The 16,748-nt window shown below is 40.6% G+C and overlaps 1 protein-coding gene across 1 annotated transcript in view; it reads left to right on the top strand.

Moving 5' to 3' along the window:
• DGKK (diacylglycerol kinase kappa) overlaps positions 1 to 16,748 on the top strand; it is a gene marked incomplete at both ends in the record, with an annotated part of 118,241 nt that overhangs the window by 74,722 nt on the left and 26,771 nt on the right. The window contains 5 exons of the mRNA XM_080910888.1: positions 4,225 to 4,408; positions 4,979 to 5,087; positions 5,807 to 5,946; positions 6,746 to 6,827; positions 9,220 to 9,311. Coding sequence (XP_080767014.1) covers positions 4,225 to 4,408; positions 4,979 to 5,087; positions 5,807 to 5,946; positions 6,746 to 6,827; positions 9,220 to 9,311 — 607 coding nt within the window. The remainder of the gene's footprint in view (positions 1 to 4,224; positions 4,409 to 4,978; positions 5,088 to 5,806; positions 5,947 to 6,745; positions 6,828 to 9,219; positions 9,312 to 16,748) is intronic.

The following is a 16,748-nucleotide window of genomic DNA, read 5'->3' as shown; positions in this document are numbered from 1 at the left end:
ATTTCTTACTCAAAATCTTATTGATGCTATTAAGGATAATCCACCCCACTTCTCAGCCAATCTAGAAAATTCTTTCTCCAGCAACCAGATGATGATGACCTTCTGAGGCAGGAGCCTTTTTCAATGCTGTTGTGCAGTCATTCCTGTGTATATTGATTCGGTCTACAGGCTCCAATTGATGACAAGACCTCTAATTACCCACTTCTCTCATCCTTAAGGTCCAGCTCAATCAACTGTTCTCTTCTATTGCTCCTATAATGGCCTCTTCTCACTTCCCCAAGTTAATTACATCCTGTGCTGTAAAGTAGGAACTCGCCCAGTGGTTATTAAACATAAGCATACATCAGATTCACTTAGAAAGATTTATAAAAAGCATCAGTTTCTAGGCCGTAGCCTCAGAGGTTTTGATTCAGTAGTACATCTGAGTGAGGACCAATAATTTGCATTTCTGAAAAGTTTTCTGATAGTGTCTATGCTCCATTATTTACTGTGTGATTTTAGAGAAGTTCCTTAACATGTCTCCACCTCATTTTGGACTTTTTCACTAGTACTAAGGTTTATTTAGCAAAACCTTTAATGCAAAAAATGTACAGGACTCAAGTTTTACATCTTAGTAAAAGAATGTAACAAGGCTTCTGACATGACATTATTATTTTCTTCTATGACCATATTCTACTATTATTTTGCTACCCACTGCTTGCCTTTTGCCCCCATTCAATGCTCACAGCATTCATAAAGACAGCAAATCCTTGACAGTATTTCCTGGGCATGTGTGCTCAGTGCTTAGTGCCAATAACTGATTCTCTGTAGACTTCTTCAGCCTGGAAGGGTTCATGATGTCAGCTCTCATTTCTTGTCTACACATAGGCAAAGATAAATGCTTAGGTGTGTCATGAAAGTTAAATTTGTTTAAGCATTGTTAAAGATGACTTTACTAGTACAGGAAGGACAACCATAAGCAAAACTTAAGCCTCCTTAGCATCCTTCTGTGGCCTGAATGCTGGAGTGAAATTAGAGGTCTGTTGGATTAGGATATGGTGACTGTATTAGTGCAGCTGAACAAAGACCATGAGCTCTTTTTAACAGGTTCTTCGGGGTGCTGACTCATATGCAGATTACAAACAGAACCTCTGTACTCTTTTCAGAACTTGATGCTGCCAAGCCAGGTCTCTATTGGTCTGTTCTGGCATTAATGTATGCCCTTGGCCTGAGCCCGAAGACCAAGGTGCACACTTGCCCATCTGTTATCTCTGGCCCACATGACTCTTGAGGTCACTTACTGCTCTTGATTTTGTCATCCAGTAACTCTTTATCAAGTCTGGGGTACTTTAAAATTTAGAGGCCAGCTTTCTGTGTTGTCTTCTGAACTATAGAATACAGTTGTGAAACAGGCCTGGTTGGTATCCTCTAAGGCACGTTCTTTTTTGAAGAGAAATGGAAGAGGAGTGATGGTTGGGGGAGGGAGATGGAGGAAGGGCTGGGAGGAGAGAAGGGAGGGGAAACTGTGGTTGGGATACAAAATAAAAAATAAAATAAAATAAAAACTGTGACCTAGTGCAAGAAAGTCACTTCTAGTTGACATCAGTTACTTTAAAGCAATCTTGTAAATCAGGTTGCTTACCCATGAATTAAACATTTCTACACTCCTGTTCTCTAAGCTGACTATTTCATTAATCCTTGTAACATGCTACTGTTATACATATGAAAAGATGAACCCCTAGAGAGGTTAATTTGTTTCCTGTAATTTAGTGATTAAACTCAGAAGGAGGCAGCTGTGGCATACAACTACCTGCCTTATAAAAATATACCACAAAGCGTAGCGCATGCCCAAAGCTGCCAGATGACTCTAAAACAGTCTCTGTTTTGCTATATTCTCATGGCTATTGAGCTTTTGTTTTCTTACATTCAGAATCCTCGACTGGCAAATATATTCACACAGGCTACGAGTTTTCCTTTTTTAAATAATACAGACAAATATTTACAGACAAATCACACATCTGTCCCCTCTCTCATCCCTATTCCCTGCAGCCCGCCCCTCAGTTCAGTGTGCTTGTTACTTTTCTTGTTGCTGTGACCATATACTTCACAAGAAGCAACTTAAACTAGAGAGGAGGTATTTTGGGTCACAGTCTGAAGGAATACAGTCCAGTTCATCGTTGAGGGGAAGATCTGGCAGTGGGTGGTAGCAATGTGGGAGTTTACTCACATCAATGCAGACCAGGAATCAGAGAGTTGGGGGCTTGTACTGGGGCTAGACCATGACACTCAAAAGGCCTGCCAAACTAGTAAACCGCTTTCTTCAACATATCCTTACCTTCTAAAGACTATGCAATTTTTCAAAAAAAAAAAAAACAAAAACAACAACAACAAAAAAAACAAAACAAACCAGCACCTCCAGCTAAGAACACATGATTCTGTGAGGGGTATTTGATATTCATATCCAAATCATATCTCTTGGGGTCTACATTACTTATTGAGATGCAGCAAGAACATCTTGTGATTTGAATTACTGTTTTACTTGGCAGTCTCAAGCTCTCTTTTCTGTCATATTGCTTCCTCTAAGCATCTTGATAACGTGTTGTCTGGCTTTTGTCAGCTTTCTGATCTCATCTTTTTTCCACTTTCCCCCTCCTTCACTCTATACCAAGCATACTGGTCCCAAACAGCCTAGACTACCCTCTCAGGGCCCTAATACTTGTCCTTGTCTCCTCCAAATTTCTTCCTCCAGGTGTCTCAACTACTTATACCTTTATTTATTTGAATATCAGAATGGTAATTTGCACTGATACAAGCTCACATGTTGCTGCTACCATGGACCTACCAACTGCCATACCTCCCCATCCATGATATTAAATGCCACCTTCCCTGAAAATTATCCTTGACCACATTGTTTTTAAAGTGCAACCCTTACTCCCCTCCTATACTTTTTTTCTTCACAACACATTAAGTTTTATATTTATCTTGCCTTCATTAAACAAGAGTTGTATTTTGTCCACTTACATAAATAAGAATGGGCACAGAGAACATCCTCAATACACATTTGTTGAATGCATGCATGCATGAATGAATGAATGAATGAATGAATATGACCAGACTGCCATTATGATACCATTTTACCTTTAATTAAAATTTGTGGACAAGGGTATTGCATTTTCTCCTGGAAGATAATTATATCTAAACCATACTGATAAGGAAACATAGTACAGTCCTCTTGTGGTTGCAATGTCTGGCAATCTCTGAAAATTTGGTACAGAACTGCTTTGTATGCCTTCAAAAACCACCAGCCAATTACTGGGAACTAGCCCAGGGAAGAAGCTGCCTTCTATTTTCCCAGGCACAACAATTTTTTTTTTTTTTTAATGTTCAGTACACCCATCCTTCATAGGTATGAGCCACATGATTTTTGTTCTATGTATTTTTTTTTCTGGAGCATTCTTTACATGCCATGAGCTCAGATGTCTATGTGCTGATATTTGTTGATAGTTCCTCTCCTTGAAAACTCTCAATGCCCATCTCCTTGCCAATAGACTTTAAGACTCACCACAAGCTGGCAGGATTTGGCTATTTAGACTCTTATTTGGTTATTATTACCCGACTTCTGTATGGGTAATTCCAACATTGGAGATTATTTTAAAAATCTCTCTTTTACTCAGACAATTTAGCTGTAGGCTCATTCTACCTTGAAAATCATGTGATAATGTAGATGGCTCTTTCTGAACTTTAGAGATGTGATTAAGTTTCCTGGCTTTATCTTATATCGATGTCATTCTGCTAGGAACTCTCCCATAGCTCTTGGCTTAATAATCGTCTCTCCTTCCCTGATCTCTTGGCCTGCCCCCTTTTCACTGAGAGAACTTAGCTAGCCCAGACAGAGTGAATGGACTACGGAGTTTCACTCATTACTGGCTATTGCAGCAATTTATTTTCTTCCAACATATTCACATATTTGTATATACGTCCATTTCACTTGCTTGAGATGAAAGGCTATATCCTAACAATACCTAATATGATATCTGCTATAGAATAATTTCTCAGAAAATTATAGGGGGATATCTTGAATTAGCAGAGCAAAATCTTTTATCTGCCTGTTGATGATATTCTAACATTTCCTCTACTCCTTAACAGCAAAAGATTGGGGCTGGTACGCAGAAAGTCTTTGTAAAATGTGATGCAGAATCACAGCTTAGCTCAGTTGCCTTTTTCTTTCTCTTGTGTGTGTATTAGGCCAACTAGTAGTATCGTCCGACTTCTGGAATCTTGACTGGCCACTGACTTGTTCCTGTCCCTTGCTCATCTTCATTAACTCTAAAAGTGGAGATCATCAAGGGATCATCTTCCTCCGGAAATTCAAACAATACCTTAATCCGTCTCAAGTATTCGACCTGGCAAAGGGTGGACCTGAAGCAGGGTAAGCATTGGAAGAAGGGGTATGGTTGGCTATATAGAATAAGTCTACCTACCTCCTGGACATTCTAGCCTAGAATAAATATCTGCAATTAGTTCTTGTACCCAGGCAAATACACAAATATATGACTCTGAACCATTTTACCCCCTCCCAGAAATCTCTACAGTCTCTTTTCCTGAACCCAAATTTGCTTCACTTTTTCTGATCGGCAATAGAGAAAACTGTGTCCTCTGTCATCAGAGGAAGAAGCAAATGGATATAACTACAGACTTGTTTGATTATGGAATCATTTGACGGTTCAGTGCTGGCTTCTGTGAGCCCCTGACAGCTATGACTGCGTTATCAATGGCTCCCAAAGAAAGGCTAAGGACACAAAGATATGAGTTAAGACAAGGTCTAATTTCTGACTTTGTCTTGTGAAGTTGTGCTCACACACATACACAGAATGAGTATTAGGAGGCCATATTATGAGGGTGCTGAAGCAAGAGTCCTTATGTCCTGACATACTGTAAGAAATAATTATAAATTCCAAATAATCATGAAATTATTTCATTCTCCCCCTTTTCCTTATAGCATCGCTATGTTTAAGAACTTTGCCCGTTTCCGTGTTCTGGTTTGCGGCGGAGATGGCAGCGTGAGCTGGGTCTTATCTACAATTGATGCCTATGGATTGCATGATCGGGTAAGTCCCTGGCTGAGCCAGTTTAACTATTGCTAGAAAGAGTGAGAGGTATAGAGCTGTTTATCCTCAGAAGTTCCAAGTCTTTATCCCTCCTGTCTATAATAAGCATGTCTTCTATCAGCTTGATAGTTAACCTGACTAATCTGAGCATGCTCAAGTAGTCTGTTCTCTAGTTGTAGCTGGATGAGGAAAAAAGAACAGAATAGGCATAAGGAATGGCTTCAAAGTAAAGAGATAGAAAAAGAACATTCCAATTTCCTTCTCCTTATGAGAGTAATGATTTTCTTCTCTTGAGTCTTTACAGGGGCATAAACTTTCCCCATCTCTAGGTAGCCCCTTGATCTTCTGAATTCAGAGTCTTTGTCTCCTGAGGCATCTCCTCTGCTGGGCCCCAACTCAAATAGAAATGTTTGTTATATTCATTTATAGCTATAGCTATGACTTTTTGCATAGCCCAGAAACTTTCCACTTTACTGAGTAAATTATTATTATTATTATTATTATTATTATTTATTAAATAATTAAGAATGGAGTCCAATTCCCTTGAGAAAATATTATTTGGCTCCAAATTCCCTTATATTACACTTTCTAGAAAGCAATCCATTAAAGCCACTGGCTGTAAGGCATATTCCTTTTTAAAGAGCACCCTCAGCATGTTGCAGAGAGTAAAACATGGTGGAAGGATTGTCTGAAGAGAGCCTCTCCTTTTGCTTTTGTAGTGTCAGCTGGCGATCATCCCACTTGGAACTGGTAATGATCTCGCTCGTGTCCTTGGCTGGGGAGCATTCTGGGATAAAAGCAAATCACCACTGGATATTCTCAACAGAGTAGAGCAGGCTCACGTGAGGATTTTAGACAGGTGAGTGGCCAAAGGCTGTATCTCTGTGCCTCCTCCACTTATACCCTTACAATCCAGAGTCCACCTTCCCCCATAAACCATGTCCCTTGTGGTGTAAGTGCAGGCTTATTTAGAAGGGCTTATCTATTGAGAGTCCAGAGAGTCACATGGGCCCTCAAATATTGTGGAAGCCTCTCTTCCCCCCTTTAAAGATTGGAGAATAGGGGATTGACTCATAGCTATATTTCAAAGGTTTGCTTAGGATACTTCTAAATGTGTGATAACTTGGCCAGTAGAAGCATACTTATTCATGAGAAAGAATCTAGAGTAAAATCAGACTCCCAGAGAAACGTCTTTTATAGAGTGGGAGTGGAGGGAATTCAGCAACAACTAGCTGATATTTCCTCTGCTCCAGACAATAGAGAATACCATCATCCGATATCCTGAGAGATAGGACTTTTATTGTTTAGTGTGGGGTTTCAAGACACAAATCTACAACCACCACAGAGATTCTTATTCAGTAGATTTTGGGCAAGGCTCTGGTATAAATATTTCATAAAAATATTTCTGATGCTCATAATGCTGCTTCTAAAAGGCACTGATTTCTGAGAGTCCTGAGGGAAAAAATCCTTCCACCACATTAACCTAGGGCCATCATAAAGCAGAATCCTTTCTTTGTACATTCTGAGATTAGGTACACCCTGTAGCCCTCTTCCCCCAAACACAATACTCTTTTGAATTTTAGTATAACTGTGAAGTATTGATTTCCCTTGTAATTAGTGGAGACTGGACTAATATTTGTGTTTAAACTTCATTGTAGATGGAGCGTGATGATCCGTGAGACCCCCAGACAAGCCCCACTGCTGAAAGGACAGGTGGAAATGGATATACCAAGATTTGAGGTGATTATTGGTCAGCTGTAATTGAGAGCAACAATCTCATCACGTGTGAGATCCTAGGACTTGACAAGAATGAGATCTCTGGGGACTGGAGACACCAATCAACAGTTATTGACTACAAATATGTCAGACATTGGGGATAGAAGTCATTCGGAAATGTTCTTAGACACTAGCAGAGAAAGAAGAATGCAGTCCTTGTTATTGTGGAGCTCAGAACCTATTTAGAGTTAGAAAAGCAAGGTTTTGATAACATATTACATGTATGTCACTTTGTGAGGTGTCATGGAAAACATCCAGAATGAGTGTTCTTTCAGTGAACACCCGAGGAAATGGCAATAACTAGGTAAAAAGGAAAAAGGAATCCTGGTTTAGTGAGTGCTTCCTAGCTATGCAAAGATGCCAGGACCCCAGCAACCCTTAGAAAAGAGTGTTTCATTGGGATTTGCTTACAGCTTCAGAGGTTTGGTCCATTACTGTCATGAGAGCAAAGATGGTAACACCCAGTTAGACAATGGTGCTAGTGAAGTAGCTGAGAGGTCTACATCCTGACAAGCAGGCAACAGGAAGAGAGACACACTGGGACTAGCTTGGGCTTTTGATACTCCAAAGCCCACCCCCAAGCCTGATCCCTATATAACTCAGCCATTTTGGCTTTTCTGCTCTCTTGGCCTCTTGGACCTTGTCTCTTGGTTGGCAGATCCTCTCTTGCCTGCCTTCTCCTTCTCCTCTCATGGTCCGGCTTCGTCTCCTGGCTGTGTTCAGCCTGAACTTTCCCATCTGCCTGCTTTCTCTCTTACATCTACAATAAAATTCTTCTCCATGCTTACAAAAATAAACTCTAAAGCCCACCCTCAATGACACACCTCCTTCAACAAGGTTTTACCTTAATCCTTTCAAATAGTGCCACCCCACTAAACATTTACATATATGAACCAATGGAGACCATTCTTATTCAACCGCCACAAGGCCTGTTCGTATACTGCTCCAAACAGAAGAATTTTATGTGATTGCTCTGTGATATGAATAAGACTGAAACATATTCATAATGTCCAGGGTGTGGCAGCCAGTGATGGGACATAGAAAATGAAAGACTAGAGAAGTAGTCAGGGACCAAACCCAGAGAAGGCTAATAAAGCATGGTAGGGGATTTGAACTTTTATCCTAAGAGCAATGAGAATCCTAGAAGAGTTTGGGGATTTTGTCTGCATTTATGTGGGGTGGGTACCCATGCATACAACATGCTGTGGTCAGAGGTCAAGAGAACAATGTCTTCTTTGGGCCCTTAGACCCCTTCCACTTTTTTGTAAGAGATAGAGTCTCTGGTTGGCCTGGAACATCACAGTATAGGCAAAGCTAGCTAGCTGACAAGATTCCAGTGATCTGCCCATCTCTGCCTCATGTCTCACCATCAGTAGCATTTGGTGTATACTATTATGCTGGGCTTTTTATGTGGGTCTTGGGGATTTAAAATCAGGACGTTATTCTTTCAATTCAAGTGCTCTTTCCGCCAAGACATCTCCACAGCCTGTCCCCCTTTTCTTACTTTATTATACGAGCTTCCAAATATACTGGGAAGTTGAAATGGGAATGTCTGCCATGACCTCATTCTATTGGCTTTATCACATATGCAAACAACTGCCTGTCGTTGAGCTGTAAACTGTGGTGTGTGAGGAGGCACCTAACCCAGGAGAAAGATCAGAGCAAGGAGAAAAATTGGGAGATGCTGATCGTAGATGAGGGATGATGGTGACTTAGGTATGTCAATCACTAACACGAATAAAGAGAATTGAACAAACTTGAAACATACTGAGAATGTCGATAAGGATTTATAGATGCATGTGCTCAGGCTTGGCTGTGAGAGGAAGGAATAGAACTTGTAATTAGGAGTACAGACTCAAGAGTCCAATTACCTACAATCAAACATAAGTTCTGCTGCCTAATGATTGTTTCCGGTGCCTCAGTTTTCTGAAATGGGTGTACAGGTAATCTTTACCTCTCAGGGTAGATATTGATAGTATATAAAATGATATATACGTTTAACTTAGAACACAGTCAGCCACATACTCAGTACTATAGAAAGCTGTATTGTTTGTGACCTTATTCAAAAAATGTCTGGAATTGGAAACTTATGAATCAGAATCACAAATCTCCTATTAATTATCTCTATAATATGAGATTTTTTTTCATAGAGTACCTCTTTTATGTATATCCCAAATTATCTATAGGTGTATTTGAGGATTATTTGGCTTTATTTTCAGAAAGTCAGTTGAGTATCTGGTAAAGACTAAAAAGGAAATAACAAGGCAGGCAGGCAGTGTGGAGAAGGGTTGAAGCAATGCAGTCTAATAAGTCACAGTGCTAAGCTTCTGAGACGGAACACTCTGTTTCCCTCTAGGCTGCTGCCATCAAGAACGTAGAGTCTGCAACCACTGAGTTAAACAAGATTCTGAAGGCCAAGTATCCCACCGAGATGGTCATCGCTACAAGGTCAGTCTTCCTCTGGGTTTTATACTCCAGGGTTCATAGGCTGTTCTGAGGTAATATATGGGTGTGTGTGTGTGTGTGTGTGTGAGAGAGAGAGAGAGAGAGAGAGAGAGAGAGAGAGAGAGAGAGAGAGAGAGAGAGAGAGAGAGAGAGAGAGAGAGAGAAAGAGAGACAGACAGACAGACAGACAGAGAGACAGACACAGAGAGAGACTGGGGTTTCAAGCCCAAGGAAAGAATGCATTTTTTCTAATCATTTTCCCTCAACTCAAATTTTCTTAGTGGAAGGTTTAAGGGGGAAACAGGTGAAATGGAAATGAGGAACCATGCTGTTAAAAACAGAGACAAAATTGCACATAAGTGTTTGGAAAAAGGGCTCCAGAAGGGACACACAACATTCTAGGTAATCCAACAGTACAAACACCTTCTTTTCTGTCTTTGGTACTAGAAAAGGTCTCTTCAGTGCTTAGTGGTACCTGCTCACTTGCTATCTATTTATTTATTTTTCATGTTCTTAACTTTCTTTTTTAAAAATTATCATTATTTAATCTTTTACAGTCCAGTCATTATCCTCCTCCCAATCTGTCCTCTGACTGTTCCTCATATCTCTTCCCCTGTTGCGAAGAGAATATTCCCACCCCCACCCCCACCCCAGCAGACCACCTCACTTTCTGGAGCCTCAAGTCCCTCAAGGGTTAGGTGCATATTCTCTTACTGAGTCCAGACCTAAGAGTCCTCTGCTGTATATGTGTTGGGGGCCTCATACCAGCTGATGTCTGCTGCCTGGTTGGTGATCCAGTGTCTGAGAGATCTAAGGGGTCCAGGTTAGTTGAGACTGCTGGTCCTCCTACAGGGTCACCCTCTTCCTCAGCTTCTTCCAGCTTCTCCCTAATTCAACCACAGGGGTCAGCAGCTTCTGTCCATTGGTTGGGTACAAATATCTGCATCTGACTCTTTCAGCTGTTGGCTGGGCCTCTCAGAGAGCAGCCATGCTAGGCTCCTGACTATAAGCATATTATAGCCTCAGTAATAGTCAGGCCTTGGAGCCTCCCCTTGAAATTGATCCCAATTTGGGCCTGTCACTGAACTACCTTTCCCCCAGTCTCTTCTCCATTTTTGTCCCTGTAGTTCTTTTAGACAGGAACAATTCTGAGTCAGAGTTTTTGATTGTGGGATAGCAACCCCATACCTCCACTTGATGCCCTGTCTTTCTACTGGAGGTGGCTCTACAAGTTCCCTCTTTCCATTGTTGGGCATTTCATTTAGGGTCCCTCCTTTTGAGTTCTGAGAGTCTCTCCACTCCCATTCTAGAGCCCCCCCCCAACTTCCTACCTCCTGAGGTTGCCTGTTTCCATTCATTCTGCTGGCCCTTGAGGCTTCTGTACTATCTCCCACCCCACACACTAATGCCTGATCATGTTCCCCCTTTTCCCTCCCTGTTCGCTATCCTGCCCAGGTCCCTCCTTCTGTCCCCTGTCATTGTTTTCTTCTCCCTCCCAAGTGGGATTGAGGAATCCTCACTTGGGCCCTTCAGCTTGTTAACCTTCTTGAGTTCTATGGATTGCATCCTGGGTATTCTGTACTGTATTTCGGTTTTGGCTAATATCCACTTATCAGTGAGTGCATATAATGCATGTCCTTTTGGGTCTGAGTTACCTCACTCAGGATGGTATTTTCTAGTTCCATCCACTTGCCTGCAAAACTCATGATACCCTTGTTCTTAAAGGCCAAGTAGTATTCCATTGTGTAAATGAGCCACATTTTCTCTATCCATTCTGCCATCCATTCTCTATCCATTGTGGGACATCTGGGTTGTGCTCATAGTGGAACATATGAGCATGGTGGGGCATCTTTTGGGTATATTCCCAAGTGTGGTATTGCTGGGTCTTCAGGTAGATATATTTCTATATTTTAAGGAACTTCCTGACTTATTTCCAGAGTGGTTGTACCAGTTTGCAACCCAACAACAATGGAGAAGTGCTCCTCTTTCTCCACATCCTCACCAATATCTGCTGTCATCTGAGGTTTTGACTTTAGTCATTCTGATTGGTGTGAGGTGGAATCTCAGGGTCATTTTAATTTGCATTTCCCTGATCACTAAGGACTTTGAACATTTCTTTAAGTGCTTCTAAGCCATTTGAGATTCCTCTGTTGTGAATTCTCTGTTTAGTTCTATATACCATTTTATGATTGGCTTGTTTGGTTTTATGGTGGTTAGCTTCTTGAGTTCTTTATATATTTTTCACATTATCCCTATATCGGATGTATTAGTTTTTATTTTAAAATTGTACTATTTGTCAATTTAAACTCTATTCATTCTGTGCTAAAAAAAAAAAAAAAAAAAAAAAAAAAAAACCACCACCACCACCACCACCACCACCACCACCACCACCACCACCACCACCACCAACAACAACAAAAAAAAAAAAAAAAAAAAAAAAACAGTAGGAGCTCTCTATCTGCATGTACACCAGAAGATGGTGCCAGATCTCATTAAGATGGTTGTGCGCCACCATGTGGTTGCTGGGAATTGAATGCAGGTTCTTTGGAAGAACAGCCAGGGTCCTTAAGCACTGAGCCATCTCTCTAGCTCCAAAATGCTATTCATCTTTATAAGTTACATAGTCACACAATACAAAATCAAAAGGACAAGTGCCTCCTATACATGCCATTGGCAATATCAAAACTCTTCTTTGTAGCTTTGCATTCCCATAGTTTAATCATTCCCAAATTTTAGCAACAGTTTTAAATAGGCATTGGCATACAATATGCGTTTTTCTATAAAATGTCTGAGTCATTTAACACAGGGTTTCGGGAATCATTCTTTTTCTATATATCAGAATTTTTCTTATTAAAATTTTGTTTTTGAATTGTCATACATATATGCATACAATGAGATATAGTTATACCTGCCCCATCTCTTCCCTCCATAAACCCTCACATCATCCCAATACTACCCAAGATTTATGCCTTTATCTTTTGAAAACCCACTAAATCCAGTTACTTGTATTCATAGATGCACAGTTGTGGGGCCAACCATTAGGGTACAGTGAGAATCAGAGGCCACATCCTCAAAAGCAGTAATTCTCCCACCTTCAGCAACTACCCACTGCCAACTGCTTCTCTGTAGGAGGGGCCACGGTGATCACCTACCCCATCTATGCTGGGGTTTTGGCTGGATTCATGTTCTGAAAGTAACTATAGCTACCATGAGCTTATAAGGGCAATATAAGTCCTGCCCCCAAGAGAGCATGCCACAGCACATCCTCTGTCTTCTACAATCTTTTCACCCTTCCTCTGCCATACTCCCCAAGCTTTAGCGCTAATGGGTTGATTCAGGTTTCTTCTTTGCTACTGGGCAATAAATCACTTGGACTTCTGTTATAATTAGATTATTTTGAAGTATAATATTGTATGAATTCCTTGAGACTTTTATAAAACATTTGATATTTGTATTTTGCCCACTGCAAAAAGAAGCTTCTCAGACTCAGGTTGAGGGAAGGCTAGGTTTATAAGTTTTAAACAAATATTTTAAAGGTAATTTGACAACATGACCATTTAGCAAAGCCGTACCAACAGATTAGACTGAGGGCCTATGACCTTCCAAGTCATAGGCTTTTGAAGAGGCTATAGTAACAGGTGTGAAATTTCTTCCTCTGGAGCAGGCCTCAAGTTCAATCATAAAACCACTAGTTACCCCATAATAGTCATGCTACTTTTATATCTGTGGGCACAGCTTGCCTAACAGGATGATATTGTAGCATGCAGGGCCCAGCACTGAATAAGACTGTTGACATTTTTCCTCTCCCAGCAGCCTGCATAGCACCTTACACTACTATGAAAATTTGCCATCAAGAAGAAAGTTTTCCAGGTGGTTTGAAATTGTTTTCTTTATATCATATAGCCAAGGTGTACCGTGTTTTCCCCAACAGTGACTTACCTGTAGTTATTCTGGGTAACCAATGGCAATGGTGATAGATTGTTGTTTTGGATACTTCTGGTGTTCCGTGACCAATAACTAAACAGGGAGGTATCTCATACCTTGCAATTAGATTTTCAATAAGTTGTGTCATCTGGGAATGATGTCATCAATCCATGTAGAGTAATTCCATTCTGTTTCTTTTTTTTAATTTTTTTTTTTTACTTATTCATGTTACATCCCACTCACTTTCCACTCCTGGTCAACCTTTTACACAATCCTTTCCCCCATCCCCTTCTCCTCTGAGTAGGACCCTCTCCATGTGTCCCCCTCACCCTGACATTTCAAGTCTCTATGCGGCTAGATGCTTCTTCTCCCACTGAGGCCAGACAAGGCAGTCCAGCTAGAAGAACATAGCCCATGTATAGGCAACAGCTTTTGGAATAGCCTTCACTCCAGTTGCTCATGACCCACATGTAGACCAAGCTGCATATCTGATACAAACACACACACACACACACACACACACACATAAATGGGGAATCCTAGTTCAAGCCCGCATATGTTCTTTGGTTAGTCATTCAGTCTGTGAGAGCACAGGGATCCAGGTTAGTTGGTTCTGTTGGTCTTCCTGTGGAGTTCCTATTCCCTTAGAAGCTGCAATCTTTCCTTCTATTCTTCCATAAGAGTCCCCAAGATCCATCCCCTGTTTGGTTGTTAGTGTCTACATCTTTGAGTTAGCTGCTGGGTGGAGCCTCTCAGAAGATAGCCATTCTAGGGTCCTGTCTGCAAGCACAGCAGAGTATCATTAATAGTGTCAGAGATTGGTGCTTGTCCATGGGATGGGTCTCTAGATGGGCCAGTTACTGTTTGTCTATTCCCTCCAATTCTGCTCTACTCCTGTCCCTACATTTCTTGTAGACAGGATAAATTTTGGGTTGAAAGCTTTACGGGTGTGCTGGAGTCCAATTGCTCCACTGAGGTTCTTGCCTGGCCACAGCCAGCAGCCTCCCCAGGTTCTGTATCCTCAATGCTGTGTGTATTGTTTACACCCCGTGACCTCTTGGGTATGTTTGTTCTTTTGTTTAGACTAAATTATTCCATCCTATATCTTCTGTCAATTTGGCTTAGTGATTGAAATTTTCTTTAATCTGTTTTCATCATGGAAGACTTTCATTTTATTCTCAAATTTAGTAGATAGTTTTGTTGGTTATAATAGTCAGGGTTGACAATTTTGACCTTTCAGAACTTGGAATACATTGCTCCAGGCCCTTCTAGCATAAATGTCAAATAATCAGGTGCTTTTCTAATGATCATGCCTTTATAAATGACTTGAATTTTCTCCCTTGTAAATATCCTTTCACTATCCTTTATTTTGTTTTCAGTGTTTTAACTGTAATATGTCATAGAGAGTTTCTTTTCTGTCCTATTTGGAGTACTGTAGGCCTCTTTATACCTGCATGGGCATCTCATTAATTTTGAATTTTTTTTTCCATAATTTTGTTAAAATATATTTTATGTGTTAGTACTGTATCCTCATTACTTAATTCATGTAACTTGAAGATTAGCTGCTTTCATAGTATCCTTAATCTCTCTCGCACAACACACACACACACACACACACACACACACACACACACACACACACACATTACCACTGTCCTCTACTGAATGATCTAATACCTTTACCTTATGTTCTTTTTTTCCACATTCCATTTTGTTGGAGTTTTCTAGGTTCTCATTTGGATTATTTTTAAGTATAATATTGTATGAATTCCTTGAGAATTTTATAAATGTATTTGATCATTCCTCTAAATTTCCCCCAGAACTACCTGCCTTCTTTCAAATATGTGATCTCTGTCTTTTTTCCTTAAAAAAAAAAACCCACTAAGTCCAATTTGTACTACTGACTATATCTAATAGAAGGTAGGCCGTCCACTGGGGCATGGTTACTTACCAGGGGCCACAACATTACAGAAACCTGAATTTCACTACTGCAGAAGATGTTGCCTGCTAATAGCTCCTTCATTATATGTGGGATCTTATAAACCCTTCCTCCATTCATGATAGAATGCTGATTGGCTTGATCTTGTGTACTTCAGCTACTGTGCGTTCACAAGTGGAGTGCAATAATCCTGTCATGTCCTGAAGACACTGTTTCCCTCCCACACACTCTGACCTCTGACTCTTAAAATATTTCCCCTCCCATGATGGCTCCAGAGCTTTGGAGGGAGGGGTCTAGTGGTACAGATATTCCATTTGTGGTTGAACAATATGCTGACACATAATCTCTGCATTTTGACTGGCTGTGAGCTTCTATGTTAATCTCTATCCACTACACAAAGAAACTGATCTGATGAATTCTAAGGGCAGCACTAATCAATGGCTGTAGTTATAGTGATTTAGATTCTCTGTCCATTTAGCAGCCAAATAGCAGCAGGTTAAACCCTGGAGCCAGAAATCTGCAGTCTTTGGTTCACAACCAGATCTATAGTACCAGACTTGTGTTTCATCTTGTGGAGCAGGCTTTAAATTTAACTAGCTATAGTTAATTAAAAAGTTGTTGGTTACTTCTATAATATCCACCCCATTATTGAGCTCATGGGAATATCTTGTCATGCCACTCACTGTAGTTGACTGAGTTCACAGCCAAATACGATTGCTTTCACATATTACCCCAATAGTCTTTTGGAATCATGAAACACCTTTTGGAAACACGAGGAGCTAACAGGCATGGAGGAAGCTTCCTGGTCAATACCAACTTGACTCCTCCGTGTCCAGTGAGCAAAGTGTGTGTTGTCTTCTGCAGTAGGGACTATCCATCAAGTTATAGTGAGCAGCCAGGAATGATGACAGTGCCCTGTACTCTTTGGGTAGTCTCTGGGACACCCTTAACTAACTACCTGAGGGGAAGTATATCACACCCACACCTGACAAAGGGCTTTTTTATTTTGGCAGCCTTTGGCTTCTGAGAGAAGTATTATCCCCTGTGTATGGTAACTAATTATATTCGTGTAGACTCTCCCCACCTAGCTCACCCTCCCTTATTTTCCCTTTGATAACACTTGTGTTGTACTATCCTCCTTTCCTGAAAACCTTTCTTCCCCTTCCCCATCAGTGTTCCCTTTCCATTTTTCTGGATCCCACAGATGTTACACATCAAAGACACAAATCTAAAGATTCTATATAATTTTTGAATCTTTGGTTCTTTGTTGCTTCAGTCAGTTATTTTCTTTCTTGCTGAATAAAATTGCACTGTCCCAAAGTATCAAATTTCTATTATCCATTTATCAATTGATTCACATCAAGATTAAGTCCATTTCTTGACTGTTGTGTTTTGAATGAGAAATGTTCCACCATAGACTCAAGTATTTAAACACTTGGTCCCTGGTTGATATTTCTGAGGATGTTAAGGCACTTAGACACCAGTGGGTGTTTCTGAAAATGTCAAGGAGCCTTTAGAAAGAACAGTATTGCTGGATAAAGTATTTCACTGTGAACAGACTTTGAGGGTTTATAGTA

The sequence above is a fragment of the Micromys minutus genome (genome assembly GCF_963924665.1).
Source record: "Micromys minutus genome assembly, chromosome: X".
In the NCBI taxonomy this organism is placed as follows: Eukaryota; Metazoa; Chordata; class Mammalia; order Rodentia; family Muridae; genus Micromys; species Micromys minutus.
Note: the sequence above shows the minus strand (reverse complement) of the source record. Positions and strands in the feature narration are given on the sequence as shown.